A 16,420-nucleotide genomic window follows, 5' to 3' on the forward strand; every position below is an offset into this window, starting at 1 on the left:
AATTTGTCATTTTTGCTTTGTTTTGACCAATATGCAACCCTCACTCCCTTGAAGTAGTGAGAAGCAGCCGGCTTTCCAGGAGGCACTCGCAGGCAGGGTGAGGGGCTCTGTTCTCACTGCACCTCAGTCCTTATCCTTTGAAATCAAAAACCGCAGCGGTGAAGCTGTGGCTGCTACGCCAGGATGTGTTTGGGAAGTCTGTGACCTGACCTCAATGAGGAAGAGATTAGAACCGAGAGACAGGAAAAACAAACAGCTCTCCCCCTTGCCAGAAAAGCGCCTCATCCATCACGAAGAGCCAAGCACGGTGGGTAACTGCAGCAGGCGTCTTCCCAGTTGCTCTGGCCTTTGCATCGTGCTTTTACTGAGAGGAGTTAGGTGGAAGAAGATCGTGATGAGGAGGCTCCTGGAGGTCTCGAAGCCTGGGCGAGCCTGCAAGGGCTGGTCACTGCTTCAGAGGGTGGCGTAAAGCAAAACCCTTCTCAGCTGCAGTGACTCAGTGACACCAGGATGCTTTGTCCTGTAGCAGCTCATCTCCCGTCGGACAGACAGACTGTGGTTGCATCTCTGTCTGCCTTGCTTAGCAAGGCATTGTGTTTGATGCATCATCAGTGCAGGGGATTAGGAAAACACAGGCTTTGGCGAGCCACTCCCGTTGGATGGGAGCCTCTCAGATGCTGTGGTTTCTGTGCTTTAGGTTCCTAATCTGTCTTGCACTGCTTTAGTATTACACTGGGGGCTTGTCTGCTTCTATGGAGGGTTTTCTGGATTCGGTTTTATAGCCGAAACTGTAAATGAATTCTGGCATCCAATCTAGCTCTGTGGATGTGCAGGGAGTAAAGGCATTTAGAGTACAAAACCGCGTACAGAGCATTACCATTGAATACGCACGTATTATTCGCATCAGGATTGCCTGCTGTATGCTAAGAGAGCCAAGCATTGAGTCCAGCCTAGGCAAGAGACTCAAGTGAATTTTTCAGTTAAGTGCAACTGCTCTTGATGGTCTCTGCTAGTCCAAAAATAAAAAAAAAAAAAAAAAGAAAAAAATGCCAGAGCAGCCCTTGAATCTTACGGTTTGTCTTGTCTGTCCTGCTGGAGTTGGGAAGCTGTTTCCAATAAGGCAGCGTGAAATAACAAGCATGTGGGGATGGAAGGTCGCTTTACCCTTCTGCGTTGATTGTGGGTGGCCATCCTAAGGGGCCTGGGAATTGTTTCATGCAAGGCAGAGTGCTGTCTATGGGAGACCATGTGGTTATATAGAAAAGAAGATTAAAAAAAAGAGGGGAGGGGGTCCTTTGGCCGCCGGTCTGCCACCCTGCAGAAAGGCAGGCTCGCCCTGTTTCTCATACACAACATGAGCTCCACGCCTGACCTTACAGAGGGAGGGAGAGCTGGACCTACATGCAAGATCAAAGGTACAATTAATCTCTTGCGCTCTTCCGCTTGTAGCAAGCTGCTGCATCCAGAGCTGCTACCGACTGATCATTTTATAGGATCACCTAAGCTCCAGCTGTGCTTGGCACTCTAATTGCCCTCTGAGAGTTAGTTATACACCTGAAAAATGGACTTCTAAAACAGAGAAGTTGCATCTCTGCTGTAATGCTTTCGTGCAAGACGAGACAGAGCTTGTTTTCCTGCTCTTATTTATATTTTGTTGCCAAGGTCGTTTCTCTGGTGGCCAAATTCAAAGCTGTTTGGGGCAGCCCAGTAGCTGGTTCTCAATAGTAGTTTGAAATTGTTCTCCTTGACGCCTCTCCAGGAAAAGATGATTCACTGAGAGAGGTCGTGGCTGTGTCTGAGGGAAGGGGAAGGGAAGGAGCCTTCGCTTGGAAAGACTCTTCCTTGAACCATTTCTTCTGATTTGCTCAGCAGCTTGGCATGCTCTGTGCCTGAGCTACGCTTTTGTCATTCTTCCATGAGAAAGGGCAAAAAATAAATGTCCTGGCTTGGAAAACAGGTGGCAGGGCAAACAAGATGCTGTCCATGCTCCTCGCTTTGTGGGAAGGGGAAACAAATAGCTTGACAGATGCAAGGGGAAAACCACGCTGAATTTAGATCATCACCATAAATGGCGCCTCATTCAAAAGGACAGAAAACAGACCGACTTATATGAACTTAGGACAGAGCCATTAAAATCTAAGACCTGCCACCAGGTCACAGACAAGGTCCTGGAAACGTCAGCTTTGCAGGCATTCAGCCAAAGAAGGCCGTGTGAGAGAAGCAGAGTACGTTAGAAACAAGGCAGCGAAAGGAAGACAAGAGTATGAGTGGTGTGGTCCTGACAGGCGGAGTTTGTGTTGCTCACGCTGGCCCCTCTCCTCGTGTTCAGCTCCTGAGTTTTCCTGGTGCTGCACCTTGGTAGAGTAGGTGGGGCAGGAGCTTGTCTTGCGGGTGCTCAGCCAGCGCTTCTGCTAGAAGGGAGCATCTGCTTCTCCACTGAAGAATGAAACTACCACAAAGCCTAAAATCAAGAAGCAAAAAGCTAAAACCAAAGCCAGTGCTCTGGAGTACGTTGTCCAAGGTGGCGAATATTGGGCTTCCATCCCTGCCAAATTCTCCCCAGTTGAGTGTACGTACCTTAGTCATTTTTCTGAGTCTGAAGTCCACATTAGTAAAATAGGGTAATGGTGTTTTCCTTTTCACAAAACTTTTTTTTGTCTTGATTGTGTTGGCCAGAAGCTTTCTGGAAGAGTGCCTTTCTGTGTGAGTGTCCAGGGCCCAGCAGACCTCCAGCCTTGGCTGGACCTCAAGTTTAGTGTGTAATATGCATGTTATGGAATTACTTGTATGCAGTAAAATGTAGGTTCTGGATACAATCACGATACTTCCACTCTGTGAATAGCTATACTAATCCTGGCGTGTTGCTGGTTTTATTATGTATAATAGTTTATTTGCTTGTTCTTGACCTTGTACTGTAATACTTCATTTATAGTTTGTAGCAATTTATTTACATAGAGTATGTGTGCAACTTCTCAATTAACTTAGGGATCAGTATGGATTAAAGCAAAAGAATTGGACCTAGGGTTGGTTGGTTTGTTTGTTATTTAGCATACTTAATGTGGCTGGAGTCAGCTTGAGAAGCAGGCACTTACAGTGTCTTTGTGGAAAGCCATCCTGGTTTGTTTTTGCATGCTTTGTTGCCATAGAAGACTGTTTGACTCCGAAGACTCACATGTAATTGTGTCATTTTCTCTCTCTTCTCTGCAGCTCCTTCATTCCCAAGTTCATTAACCATCTCTTCAAGTGCAAACCTATTAGCATGGTGGGTGCAGAACAGGTAAGAAAAAGTAATTGCATTGGCTGTAATATTTCATCACTTTGGGGCTCAAGGAGTCGAGGCAGTTTTTGTTGAAAAGGGGCGGAGAGCTGAGTTACGTGTCCTGAACTCTGGTGCAGCCGGGGCAACAGGAATACACTCTGGTACAGGGCAGAGTGGAAGCAGGTTTATAGCGATCCTGCCGCAGTTGAACCTGTCCTGGGAAGAGGGGTCCTAGGCATCTTCCCAAGCAGGGGGGCTCTCACTTTGTCAGTCAAAGTAACAGTAGTACAGGAACAACAAACTACTGACGCACCTCTCTAAGGTGTCATGATGAGATTGTCTTCAGTGTGCTCACACAAAGGAGGAGAACGTTGCTCGTGGCAGAAACTATTGCAAGAAGTTCCCGTGTTCTCAGAAAGACTTGTTTTTCTGTCCCATCCTTTCACAAAATAGGTCATCACTCAATCTCCCTCTGCTGCTACTGTGCCTCCTCCTGGGGTTAAACTCAAGCCTATTGCTTCTCTGCTCAGAAGAGCTGGGGCATGGTCGACCCGTAGCTGACCAACCAAAAACCCAGGTGTCCAGGCAGTTTCTCTGCTCAGGTAGTTTAAACACCAAGACTTTTTTTTGCAGTTGTTGAACATAAAACACACACAGTGCTTGGTCTCACGTGACAGTGTGTATGCCAAGAGCAGGTTGGTTCCTACGCGTTCCCCACGTGGGCCCAGTGACGGCGGTGCTCAGCGCCGCGTGCCCGCGGTGGTGGCGTGCCAGCTCTCAAGCAAAGCGACACCGGATCCTCCCCGGGACTGTGTGCACTGTTCCGAGGTGCTGGCTCCTTCCTCTCTGAGGAAGTGAAGCCGTGGGAGCCCAGGGGCTCCTCCGCAGCCTGGTGGCAGTTTTGCTAGAGCCTGTGTCCTGGCTGAGTTCCAGTGAGTGCAAATAGATTTTTTTGCTTCCTCCAGTTTGCCTGCTAGCTATGGATGGCCGCTGTCTTCCTCTCCTCAGAGTCGTGCCAGGAGGACGGGGTTGTGGAGGCGTAGTGCAGTGTTTTCTCTCTTCTGTCCCAAAAATTGCTAAACGGAGGCCCTGGCTTTGGTGGGAGTTTTGAATCTCGCTAGGTGAGAGATGCTGCAGTGCCTGAAGACAGGATAGTTTCTTTCCTGCATAAATGCCTTTCACGCCTCGCTTCCTCAGGCGTTGCAAACACACGTCGAAACACTGCTGCGTGGCAGGGAAGAGCTGTCTCCACCTCTGCGACTCAGTAACTGAGACCCAGGGAAGTGACGAGCCATCGTCTGGGGCTCAGGACTCCCCAGCTTTCTCCCAGGAACCTGCCTCCCTGTTGCGCTTTGAGACCTGTAGCTACTGCAGGGTGGTGAGACGTGATCTCAGGGAGGAAAGGACGTTGAATTATTGCCACTTCAATTAACGTACACATTTCTGTTGAAATGCTGCCCCTTGACAGGAGCCCCTGGGTGAGCGCAGGGTGTTTATTACCTTGAGGCCGTGGGTGCAGCTGCAGGGCTGTGACTCCCCCCATCTCCCACCCCTGCCTGTGGGCTGGGACCCCACTACTCTGCAAGGATGAGGTTTGGATGAGGCAGGCTATCAGCTGTCCCCTGCACATACAGCCGCTCCCCTGTGGACTGATGAAAAAAAAAAAAGGCAGAATTGTCCCTAATGGGACTGCTGTGAACTTCACATCGGTGCCTTAAAAGCTGCTTGGGTTTTAGGCATCAAAGATGGGTTCTGAGCAGTGTGTGTCTGCAAAATGAAAAAGGAGCTTTACATCAAAACCTTCCTCTTTCTTAATGGAAAGCAAATGAGTGAAGCACGGTTCCTGCTCGTCTTATGCGATGAGCAATAACCTGAGAGTGATTAAATGAAGTCTTTTTTTAAATAAGCATCTAAAGCGATTAACCGGTTGCCAGCAGTGGGCTTGTGTCTAATGTTAAAAGGCTTTAATTTTACTGTATTGGAATAACAGGCCCAATTTGGTTCTTTAAAGCAGACTGGGAAGGTTTTTATTAGCCTGATTCACAGTGAATATATCTCATTATAACCACGTTCCTGGGGTTAGATGTACGGAGGTCTTCAGAAGCTGGCCGCCTCTGTCTCTGCAGCACCTAGGTCCTGAGTTGCCTTAGCATCTTTTGAACACCCCTCTGGTCACCCACCGGCATCTTTCCCCACCGGTTTCTCTCCCCTGGTGCAAATGTTGCTGTGGAATATGCTTTCCCGGCCTTCCCGGTCCTAAACACAGCTTTTCTTGCTGTTTGCTAATAATCATGTTTGAAATCTGGACACTAGGGCGGTGTTTATGGAGGTGTTCAGCATGGGGAACAAGACCTATGGGGTTTCACTTTCTGTGGGTTTGTGTCTCTGACTTAACAACAGTTCTCCGTCTCCACAAGCTTTGGCAGTGAGTTAGCAGTGCCAGGGACCTGGAATGGATAACGGCGGGGAAATAGGGTGAGGCGACAGAGCCTGCGAGCGCTGCGTCTGTGGGAAAGGCTGCAGAGTGCACAAAACTCCCGTTAGACATGAGAGAGTTTACATGGGAAAGATGTGAATTCCCCAACCGTGGAAAAACCTTCCGTCTATGGGATCCCTTGTAGACACGCAGGAATCCAGCTATGACAGCCTGAGCCGACATCAGGCTCCAGCAGCTCCGGGGTGCACAGAGCTGCTCGTTTGTGCTGTGGTTTCCTGACTTCTCGGGACAAGATTGATGGCATCGGTTCATCTCATGCAAACCATGAAACAGGCAGCACACAGCAATGATACGCTGCTGCAGATAACAGGGTCCAGATTTGAACTGGCGTGACCCACCGCCCCTCCTCCTCGTCTCAGTCCTTTGTATTTGAACTGAATTCCCACATGTGCTGAAAGCTGTACCATAAATGTTCATATTGTTTGCGGTGACTGCTGGGGGGGGGGTTCTGCAGTGCCCGTAACGTCGTTGTTGCTCCAGAACGAGCTTCCACCTGCTCCTGAGAGCCCTTTTGCAGGAAATGCACCGGGTGTGCCAACAGCCCAGCGGGTTTTCACACTCGCTGCTGTATAAATAAATTGTGCTCCTCTTCATCTAGTTTGATTTCAGGTTTCTGTCCTTCACTGGTCTCGTCTCACCTCTTTAAACATACCTCGTGCAATCAGAAGAGTGTGGTATTTGGGGTAATTTTGCTCTAAGAAACCCTAACCCACGGCATTTTGTCATCAGACAGTGCTTGTCTGCCTTTGCTGAATTTCATGGCTGCTGCTTGCTGCTTATTTAGCCGCTGGTCTAGTAAAAACCAGCATCCAGGCTGCGAGTTTCAGGGTGCCACTGAGCACAGGATATTGAGCAGTTCTCAATGTAGCTGTATTGTGTTGCAGTTTTCTTTTTAAAGGGAAAAAAAAAAAAAATGAATCGAGTGGTTGAGTAAATGCAGAAAACCTGACGCAATGGGTGGTTGGGTGCGGGAGGAAGCATGGTGTTAATTCATTTGACCTCGGTATCTAAATAATGATACAGCTACAGGTAATCGAGACTGTTTCACTTTATACTGTCGAGGGGAAGAGGACTGGAAATCCATGCCTTATGTGCCAGATGTTGAGCAAAAAAAAGAATCGAGTGGTTGAGTAAATGCAGAAAACCTGACGCAATGGGTGGTTGGGTGCGGGAGGAAGCATGGTGTTAATTCATTTGACCTCGGTATCTAAATAATGATACAGCTACAGGTAATCGAGACTGTTTCACTTTATACTGTCGAGGGGAAGAGGACTGGAAATCCATGCCTTATGTGCCAGATGTTGAGCTGCCGTAAGTCATTTCAAGTCAGCAGAGCGGTGCTCTGTTAAAACCAACGAACGGTGCTGATACGTAGCCACGGGTGATCGTGTCTCCTTGCACTGTCATTACATGGGTCAATCCCTCCTGTTCCTGCAGTCTAATTACCAGGACTTTTTCCAACGTGGGAAGCGTTAAAACTTTTAAGCATGTTGGACTATAGCAGCTAATGGAGCTTGGTAAAAGGGACCTGAATAACAGGGTGCGATTAACTATTGCAGCTGCTGCTGGACACTCACTCTCTGAAGATGGTTCTCCTGGATCTGCCCTCCATTGGGTCCCAAGTGGTGAGGAAGGCTCCTGCCAGCTACACAAAGATAGTGGTGAAAGGCATGACTCGGGCTGAAATGATCCTGAAGGTAACTCAAGACTTTTGATAACCTGCCAGCCAGACTGCTGGACTGGGAATCGGAGCGAGCGAATTCCAGGGGGCCCTTCCTTTGAACGCGGCGATCTGCAATTGCACATGAACGTATGCAAGCTTGTCCGGGTGTGCTGCCAGCTGTTCTACAGAACTGGCTTATTTGCCTTGGTTTTGCCCCCATGCTCTTTTAACGTCGCATTTGAGTTTTCATCCTCATTTTTCAAGGTAACCGAGGGCTCGAGTTCTGCTTACTAGGAGAGTTGGGGCACCAGATTCCCTCAGGAGCTTGTGAAAATCAGAGCTAGCATCCGTAAGTGTCTGCCGCAGGGCAAACCCTCCAGTTCAGGTTACTCCAGGCCTTTGTGCAGACTCCATCACGCAGGGGAGCCAAGCCATGCTTGAGTCACCTGTTTACTGTCTAGTGTAACAGCCAGTGCAAACATGTCTGGCTTACTGTATTCACCAGAGTCCTTTTTCATTTTCCAGACCTGGTGCCTGGAAAATGACCCAAAAGCAGTGTGTTGTCTTCATAAAAAGTAACAAGCAAAGCAATCTCCCCTTCCCCCCTGTTGCTGGAGTAAGAAGTTAGGTTTGATCCCAGGAAAAGCCGTGGGAGCTGTGCAGTTGTACCCTCCTGGGCGATGGGATTGTCCCCTGCTCACCAGCAACGCTGTGAAGATGTTCCTGTGAGTGAATTAGTGGGACCTGGGGTCAGGCAGGACAGGCAGCTGCCAGCCAGAGCCTCCTGTAAACCGCAGCCAAGGCGAGGAAGGGGTGCGGAGTCCAGGCTCTCTCCGTGCTTGCCTGCTGCTCAGCGTGACTTTGCTCCCACGCCCGGAGTAATGTCACGGCTGAGTTTGCGTTCTGAATTCAGAAATTAGTTCTGCAATTCCATGCTTTTGGAGTAAGGTGACTGAGACGTTAGTAGATATGTTAAAGCAAGTCTAAATTTTCTTAGAAATTACCTGGAGAAAAATGCCCTGGTACTGCTAACAGAGGAGCAGGGAAGATTGGTGCCTGTTGCATACAGAAACAGGTCTTTCCTTGGAGCTTATATGTGAATCAGGAAAGTAATGGAGTTAATTTGTCTACCCTTAACATCACATTGGCTTCGTCGGGATTGGGACGAAAGCAGTATAGGAAGTGCCTCGGGCAGGGAGCGCAGGCTGCAGAGCGGTGCCGGTCCGTAGGGTGCAGACTAGCAGCGTGACTGCTTTTTCAGACATCCCGTGCTTGCCCTGCTGCCGCATAAAGCACTTCTGGCCCCAAGTGAGGGCTCAGTGTCAGTGTAACTAGTAATTAAACAGCGATACGCTTATGGCATTCAGTGCCCCGCAGAGCTGTTTTACAAAATAATGCCCGTGTAATCAGTGGGTGATGGGGCTGAATGGTTGGCTGGGGCAGGTTTGTTAATCGTAGTGACTGAACAGATCACCCGGAGCCTAGGTAACCCACACGCAGCGTTTGGGGCTGGTGTCAGCACCCATCTCTTCGGTTCGGGAGAGAAAAAAAGGCTCTTGGAAGTGCCTGCTCCCACTGGACCACCAGTATTTCTGTAGGAAGGTTTCCTTGCAGGGGCCCAGAGCTGACTGGTCACCTCTGGCCATTCTGTTTGCCTTGTGGATTGTCTCTTTTTATCAGTGCTCAGACTCTCTCTGCCGTTTCCAGATTGTACATTAAAGAGGCTTTTCCCTAAGAACTATTTCACCCCATCAGAAGCACAGGCCGATACCCTCCTCCTCGGTGTTTTCAGGGCTCTCCTCCCTGGTACTGAGATGGTTCAGGAGCGATGCCTCTGTAGCATACAACAATACCACCGTACAGTAGCGTGCCCGGGCTTACACCAGTGCAGCTAATTCAGCAGGAGCATCATTGAACCCATAGATGGCACAAACAAATTCATTCAGCTAAGCCCTACAAAGCGCAGATGCAAGCGGGGAGGAGGGTGTCAGGGTGCGTACATCCCGCAGAGCTTTTTCCTTTCTCCTCTGGCTACGCTCTCTGAAGTTCCAGCTTTTCATCTTGGCAGAAGATTTTTACAAGGGCTGTAAATTAAGGATTTATAAGTGTATACATGGCTATGATGTTTCATTGGTCTGAAGTGCAGGAAAAGAAAGAAATGTCTCGGTGACAGAATACAGTGTGGGGTGAGCTGGGTCAATGGAAACACGGAAATGTTCTCAGAGACAGGGAAGAGTCTGGTCCTGTGCTGTTTCTGCCCTGCGTGTGCACGTGCGCGCACACACACACTCTCTCTTTCCCAGAAGGATGGGTTTACTGCCCAGCATTATCAAAAACGTGTTCTCTATGGGGCGTACTGCTTATGTAAGGAAAATACAACAATGAGTAATCGTCTTTCCAGCTTCAAGGCTATTTTAATTTTTTTCCTGACTTGACCGTTGCTGGGACTAAGAGGGTGTGAGCTCCGGGGCAGAAGTCAGCGGGGGCTTCGCATGCTGCATCCCAGTCTCTCCAGAGAAGCCTACAAGAGGAGCTGCACCCAAAAGACAGAGCGGCTTCATGTGGCACCGCTCACCCATCAGGTTTCGTGTCACAAGCAGGAGGACTGCAAAGCAGATTGCTCTGACCCACGCTGTCCTGGGGACGGAGGGAGTAACTGCAGAGTGTTGTCAGATTCCCCTGCGACACGCTGTCTCTGCTCTGCTCCAGGCAGGAGGGAGCGAGAGGGATGCACAGCTGAAGTGAGGGTCTGGACTGCATCCCGGCTGCCTGATCCGCTGGGGTCTTTCTAAGCGTTCCCACCACCACCAGGACTGCCTTTCTCCCCCAAGCAACTCCCCAGCTAGTCTTCCCCATGCAACAAGATAAAATCTTGAGCTTTGCCAATACGCCAGTGCCTGCCAGCCCACAGGCATATAGACAAAGTCCTGCTGCTCTTTGAAACATGACGGGCAGCCCCTTGTGTCTGAGCATCACTGCTGGGCGGAAAGAGACCCCGTCCTCCTCCCTGCTCCTTACTTTACTTCTCTTCGCTCACCTTTACCTCTCAGTTACTAGCAGCACGTACAGCCTCTTTCTTGTTCCTTAAGCATTTTATTTTAGGAGAAGCCAGTCCTGCTGTCACTCGTGTGCCTGAGTTGACAGAGCACTGGCTTTTACTCATAGAATTTGTCTGATCTCTTTTTTTTCTTGTCTTGGCAGGTGGTTATGGCTCCACACGAGCCCCCGGTTGTGTTTGTCGACAATTACATCAAGCTCCTTGCTGACTGCAGCACCGACACTTTCCAGAAGATACTAGACATGAAGGTTAGAACCAGTCCCACAGAGTTTCTGCTCGTCTGCTAGCACTGCATTGAGATTGTTGGCGACTTTTTTTCAGTAGAAATACAGAGGGGTTGGGGAGTGGGAAAAGCACTCTAAGGCAAGTGTATCCTCTGTACTCTGAAAGCGTGTAGAGTTGCTACTGAAGAACAGCTTTTCAGTTCACTTCGCACGCTCATACCTGCTCTGGCTCCCAGGGCTGAGCTCAGTTGTCTCGGGATCATCCAGAGGTCTGCATCCAGCTCTTGGTGGGTGAACAAAAGGTTGAGGTTTGAAATGGGCTCTCCTGCAGCTGTTCTCGTGCACACCCGCTCCCAGATCAATGAAGTCTAACTGGTTTGCTTCACTGTTCTTTTGCTCCTGCAGGGCCTGAAGAGGAGTGAGCAAAGCAGCATGCTGGACCTCTTCCGCCAGCGCCTCCCGGCTCCCCCCTCCGGAGCGGAGAACGCCAGCTCCCTCTCACTGAGCACTCCTACACCTGAGCAGGAGTCCTCTCGGATACGGAAACTGGAGAAACTCATCAAAAAAAGACTCTAAGCGAGCAGAAGGAAACTCTGTTGCTCAGGACTAGCTGCTCTGACTGGGAGCAAAGCTCGTCAGACTTATGATTTACAGTATGCTGCTGAAAAATCGGTGTCCCATCACTCCCACCCCCTGTGATCTCTTAACCATCGTATACTGTGGCACTACATCTCCATTCAGACCACGGGAGGATATGACCAAGGTGTTTGCCCTTAGACAGCTTAGCAGGAATGAAACCCAGGACACGGCTGGGTCCACGTGGTGGAGAAAATAGAGGTATCTGGAAGTCAGCAGCTATAAAAATGGTTTAGGTGGATTCAGAGAATATCTGGCTGTGATTCACTTGGTGTCCCAGCCTTCACCCTGGCTGAGCTCCTGCTGCAGCACTGAGGATTTTGCCTGAGAGTTCGGTGTTACTGCTCACTCCCTGTTGCAGAGCTGTTCCTGTGTGTCGTTATTTATTGCGGGGGGTGGGAACCAACCCCAAACCATCACCACCACCAAAAAACCCCAACCCTGTAACAGCTGGGATCCAGGCATCTGCAGCTCCACTGAATTAATGAGATGCCCGGGAGAGAACCCCGAAGCAGATTTCTCCCCTGCTCCCGGGACAGGCGTGCATAAACCACCAGTAAAACAGCAAGGCAAATCCTTTTCAGATCAGGAGGAAAGGACTGAATTAATGCCTTCTGCACCTTGGCAAACCTCCTGCCAACAAGCCGGCAGCCTCGGTCGCTGTTACAGCTTAAAGGCCAAACTAGACATCTGCGGAGCCCATCTCCAGCTGCTTGTTATTTCTCTCGCTTGTGTTGGACTCACCCCTGCCCCGATGGGAGTTCCCGTACTGCATCTCGCCCTCTCTCCACAAAGGGCCGTTCATGGAGCAAGCGTCAAACAGCACCAGCCCCTCGTTCTCGCGCCAGCCAGCCTGTCCCGAGCAGGGGTGTGCCCCTTTGGCGCCTTCGCTGCCCTGCAAGGAGAGATGCCGGAAATGTTGGCTTTAACGGAGAGCCTGGGCCACTTCCCAGGATGGGATGCTTAACAACACCAGCCTCAGACTTCAAGGGCCTTCCTCTCCTCCTCCTCCTCCGAGCTTCAGCTTGCACCAGTGCAGAGAGGAGGAGAACCAGAGGTGAAATATTTCAGATAACCCAGGGCCCCCTTCCCGGGGGGCCAGCTCCTGCTGGTACCCAGCCGCAAAACCAGCACGGAGCAGGGTCGGGGTCACTGGACGTCTGCTCCCTGCCTGTTGTGTGAGCTTCCCCGAGGAGTCTCAGTGCAGGGAGACATCGCCTCGTCGTTAGCAACGCTGGATTTCTTCCCAAACTCCTCTGTACCCTTTTTGGGGGACTTTGAAGGCGTATGCCCAACCGTGAACGATTTAATCCCATATGGGTTTAGGGGCAGATCAACCAATCGTGCCTGCTCTATTTTAACTCAAGCTTCACTTGCATGTACAGGATAAAGAAGTCCTGTACCAGTTTGGCAGGTGAGGAGCAATCATGCTGTCAGATGCCTTCTTGGGAGGGTCATGCTCCCCACCAGGTCAAGTTTGGGCCTTAGGACTATATTTATCAGGGGCTGTGCTCACTAGGGATCGTAATACTTGCTGCTGCACATCTGGGAGGGGCGGATGGGACACGCTCCAGGAAAATGAGCTCTGTCCACCCAAACCCAGAGCTTCAGTAGGACCGGGGAGGGAGGAGGTGAAATGAGGAATTCCCCGAGCGAGGCAGAACCTGGGCTCACGCTGCATCTGCCTGTTCATGCTTGAGCACCATCCCCTCTTGGGCGCAGGCTGCTCCCCTTACCTCTCCTCAGCCCCGTGGCTGTGGGAGGGAGAATTTGGTGCCCGGTTGGTAAAATCCCATCCTCCCTTTGCGCAGCCGGCAGGTGAGCCTGCGCTTGAACAGGCGGGAGTTGATCACAGGATTCGAGCAGAAAGAATAAATCCGCAGAGATGAAATCCTCCCTGGTCAGGTTTTCTAACGCTGCTCAGACCGATCTGCCGGTGCAGCGAGGTGTGCGCTAACGGGTACACTAACACCAACTCTTGGGGTGTATTGTCAGGGGTCCCCGGGCTTGGGCCCTGGCTGTGGCGTGCGGGTGCTCAGCTGCAGAGAGCCGTAGCGGTGATGTCCATCTCAGAGCAGCAGTAAAAACACTTGTGGGGAGGGACGGCAGTTTCTCGTCACTCCAGTTTTACAAATCTTCCCGAGTCTGCTGGTGCTTCGTTTGTTCCTCTCCCGATTTCACGTCGGGTGACAAAAGAAAGAACGGTGGTTGAAAGCACGTCGGGATTATGAACGGCTGTTCCCCAAGGACAGATTATCTCAAGGTGCATGTGCAGGATGGTTCACACGTTATCAAATGCAATAGCCGGGGAGGAGGGAACGTGGGTTTGCAGAGAATCATTATTCCTGTGGGGGGATGAATAATTTATTTTAGATTAATTTTTCTTTGCTCTGTCTATGGATGACTAACTAAATTGTGAATAGCTGAAGACGATGTTCAAGTTAGCGTCTCATGTCTTTCCCCAAAGGCTTCCCCCATTTCATTCTCCGCATTTCATTCTGGAGATAAGAGGTAATAAAAGGAAAAATGAATTTTTAGTTTCAGCCTTTGAAGAATGCTACGGGTCTGGGTGTTTGGAGTTCCACTTTTAGAGAGCAAGTCTGCGTTTTTCTACTTTGGGTATAAGGGTTTTGTCCCCCTGGCTCTTGGGTATTTATCAGATTTGGCACGTCTGTGTGTGTATGTTAGCTGTTTGGGGTTTACATCTCTGGGGACTAAAGGATGATTTTTTTCTGTATAAAATGCCACTTTTTACAGTTTTTGGCTGAGGTGTAATTCTGGCTGTACGTTGGATTGTGACGCTAAAATGAATTAAATCGTTACTGATGTTCATCTGCTGGGTGTTTTCTGTACAACTGCCACGCAGCAAACCCCAGCGGCTGGGACGGACCTCACCCAAAACGCGCCGGACCCAGGGCTCCGTGCTCTCCGTCTCCATTGCTCTCTCCTGCAGCTTCCCTCTTTTCTGGCTTTTCCACCTTCTGCCGCTCCAGCAAGCAACTCTGCGCCGGCAGCATCTGCATTCGCAGCAGCTCCCCGTGCCGTGCAGGTGGTTCAGCAGAGCTGACCTCGTGCTCCTAAATAATCGGGTCCTTTCTGATGACTTTAACTGCTGGAGAGATTTCTGAGATAGGTGCCCTAATTTTTCCTTTGAAATTAAGAGGTGGCGCCTTTTTTCGACACGATGCATGACGTCGGAGGAGTTTCTTTCGCTTGGAGAATTAATGACTCATTTGCTTTTCTCCTACCGCTCTGCCGGTCCTGCCCCCTCCGCCCTTGGGCAGGAGCAGCCCGCGCCAGGCAACGCGGGTGTTTATTTCTTTCACCAGATTTACAGCCGTGAGTTCGAGCATCTGAGTGACGATGTCCAAGTCTCCGTAAAGCCTTTTCTTGGCCACAGCTGGGCGGGCGGCAGATGTGGACGCTGTTCGGCAGCATCAGGCCACGGCTCTGCTGTGCTTAAGAAAATGAGCTGAAGCGTTTGTCTTTGGGCTGTGTCGGGAAGGGCTTTGGCAGAAGGCGTTCCTCTGCGCGCCTGCTCCGCTGGGGCCGGTTACACCAGCTAGTGCTACCGTCACCCAAAATTTCTAGGTTAAAGCCTGTGCTCATTCCCTTCTCTCAGCCAAAACAGCTCCACCGGTCCCGAGCCAGAGTCCAGGTGGGAGCACGTGGGCTCGAGTACTTTGCCAGCCTCGCCTTTGAGAGCGCAGGGACGTCTGGGGGTGGCGGGGGCCTGGGGCCAGCGCTGCTCAGGGTGCCGGGGGCATCCCTGCTGGGAGCGGGGCGGGGGGGTGCTTCGTGGGCCCTCGCCTCGCCTGGGATACAGGATCACCAGGACCAAAGCACTGCGGTTTCCCTGGAAAGTGGCGGCGCCTTCCAGTTCCCAGCAGGACACGGAGAGCCCACGGGGCTGCCATCGGGGTCTGGATCCCACGGGGAGGGGAAAATCAGCCTTTGCCACTTGCAGCACATGGAGCTTCCCGAAGCCCTGGGAAAACCTTGGCTCGTGGCTCAGCGGTTCACGAGGGCAGGGGCGGCAGGGCTGTAAAAGCCGATCAAAACTCAGCAACTTCAGCAATGTGTCGTCAGCGTTTGTCCCTGCAGCCGAACCGCTCGCAGGGGCTCGCGTCAATCCCACTGCTTCGAAGCGCCGCTGTGAGAGCGACTGCCGTGCCCGGCAGGTTCGCGGTCTGCTCCGCGGGGAGCAGCCTGGCATTTCCCATCGTTTGGAAATAATTTTCCATCGTTATCAAGTAACACGGGATCCTTCTGATTTGCTTCCCCCTGCCCGCAGCGACGGCCCCCCACACCGCATCAATGTGCCTATTGTTCGGTTGCTGATTAAGCCGAGAGCGCCCGGCCCGGTGGAAAGTCCTTTATGGAAGGAGAATCTTGATAAGATATTCGTATCCGCTCTGTCCCGGCTGTGCACAGGCAGTTAAAAAGTAAATAACATGGACAAACAGGCTGGGATGTACAGGCAGGGGAAAAGATTTCCAATGCCATCAGGGACTGCGTGGATCGGTACGGTTTGCGAGGCTTAAAAAGAGACGGGCTTTCTGAGAGGGCAAAGTACATGTGCCTTAAAAGTAGGGCCCCTGTATACAGAGGTTATCAATAGTATTTTAGTTATTGATTAGTTAAAATTCTGGTTAAACACTTCCTTTTCATCCTAGCAGGCGAATTTACAGCTCTGGGTGTTGGCGCTGCGGGAGATCCTCGGGTCTGAGCCTGGTGCGAGGCAGGGCGGGCTGCGGAGCCCCCTCGGCTGCTCAGACACCTCCATTTTCCCTGCCAAGCCCAGAAACAAGAGCCTGGAAGGGCACAAAAAAATTGTCATTTGTGTCAAGCCAGGCCAGAGTGGGAGGGGTTTTGCTAGTAAATAAAGAGCAGCAAGATTTCCAGAAGCCCGTGCGGCTCCGCTCATCCCAGGCCCAGCCGGCTTCAGCCTCGCACAGCTCCCCAGGCACCAAAATCCCTCGGACTCGGACCCCGATCCCCACGGGAGTGGCCGTGGGGGCACCCACAGCCCTCAGGGGCGGCTGCTGGGAGATGCCACAGGTTCCCCCCCCCCCCCCAAAAG

General features: G+C 51.1%; 2 protein-coding genes across 2 annotated transcripts in view; both read left to right on the plus strand.

The window, feature by feature from the left end:
* VPS53 (VPS53, GARP complex subunit) overlaps positions 1-14,167 on the plus strand; it is a 71,335-nt gene extending 57,168 nt beyond the window's left edge. The window contains exons 19-22 of the mRNA XM_009278339.2: positions 3,208-3,277; positions 7,316-7,453; positions 10,621-10,725; positions 11,107-14,167. Coding sequence (XP_009276614.1) covers positions 3,208-3,277; positions 7,316-7,453; positions 10,621-10,725; positions 11,107-11,277 — 484 coding nt within the window. The 3' untranslated portion in view covers positions 11,278-14,167. The remainder of the gene's footprint in view (positions 1-3,207; positions 3,278-7,315; positions 7,454-10,620; positions 10,726-11,106) is intronic.
* Positions 14,168-14,700: 533 nt separating this feature from the next.
* Positions 14,701-16,420, plus strand: part of RFLNB (refilin B) — a 13,786-nt gene continuing 12,066 nt past the window's right edge. Inside the window, exons 1-2 of the mRNA XM_009278340.1 lie at positions 14,701-14,714; positions 15,632-15,743. Coding sequence (XP_009276615.1) covers positions 14,701-14,714; positions 15,632-15,743 — 126 coding nt within the window. The remainder of the gene's footprint in view (positions 14,715-15,631; positions 15,744-16,420) is intronic.

This window comes from Aptenodytes forsteri, unplaced genomic scaffold (assembly GCF_000699145.1).
Source record: "Aptenodytes forsteri isolate BGI_AS27 unplaced genomic scaffold, ASM69914v1 Scaffold66, whole genome shotgun sequence".
NCBI classification, from domain to species: domain Eukaryota; kingdom Metazoa; phylum Chordata; class Aves; order Sphenisciformes; family Spheniscidae; genus Aptenodytes; species Aptenodytes forsteri.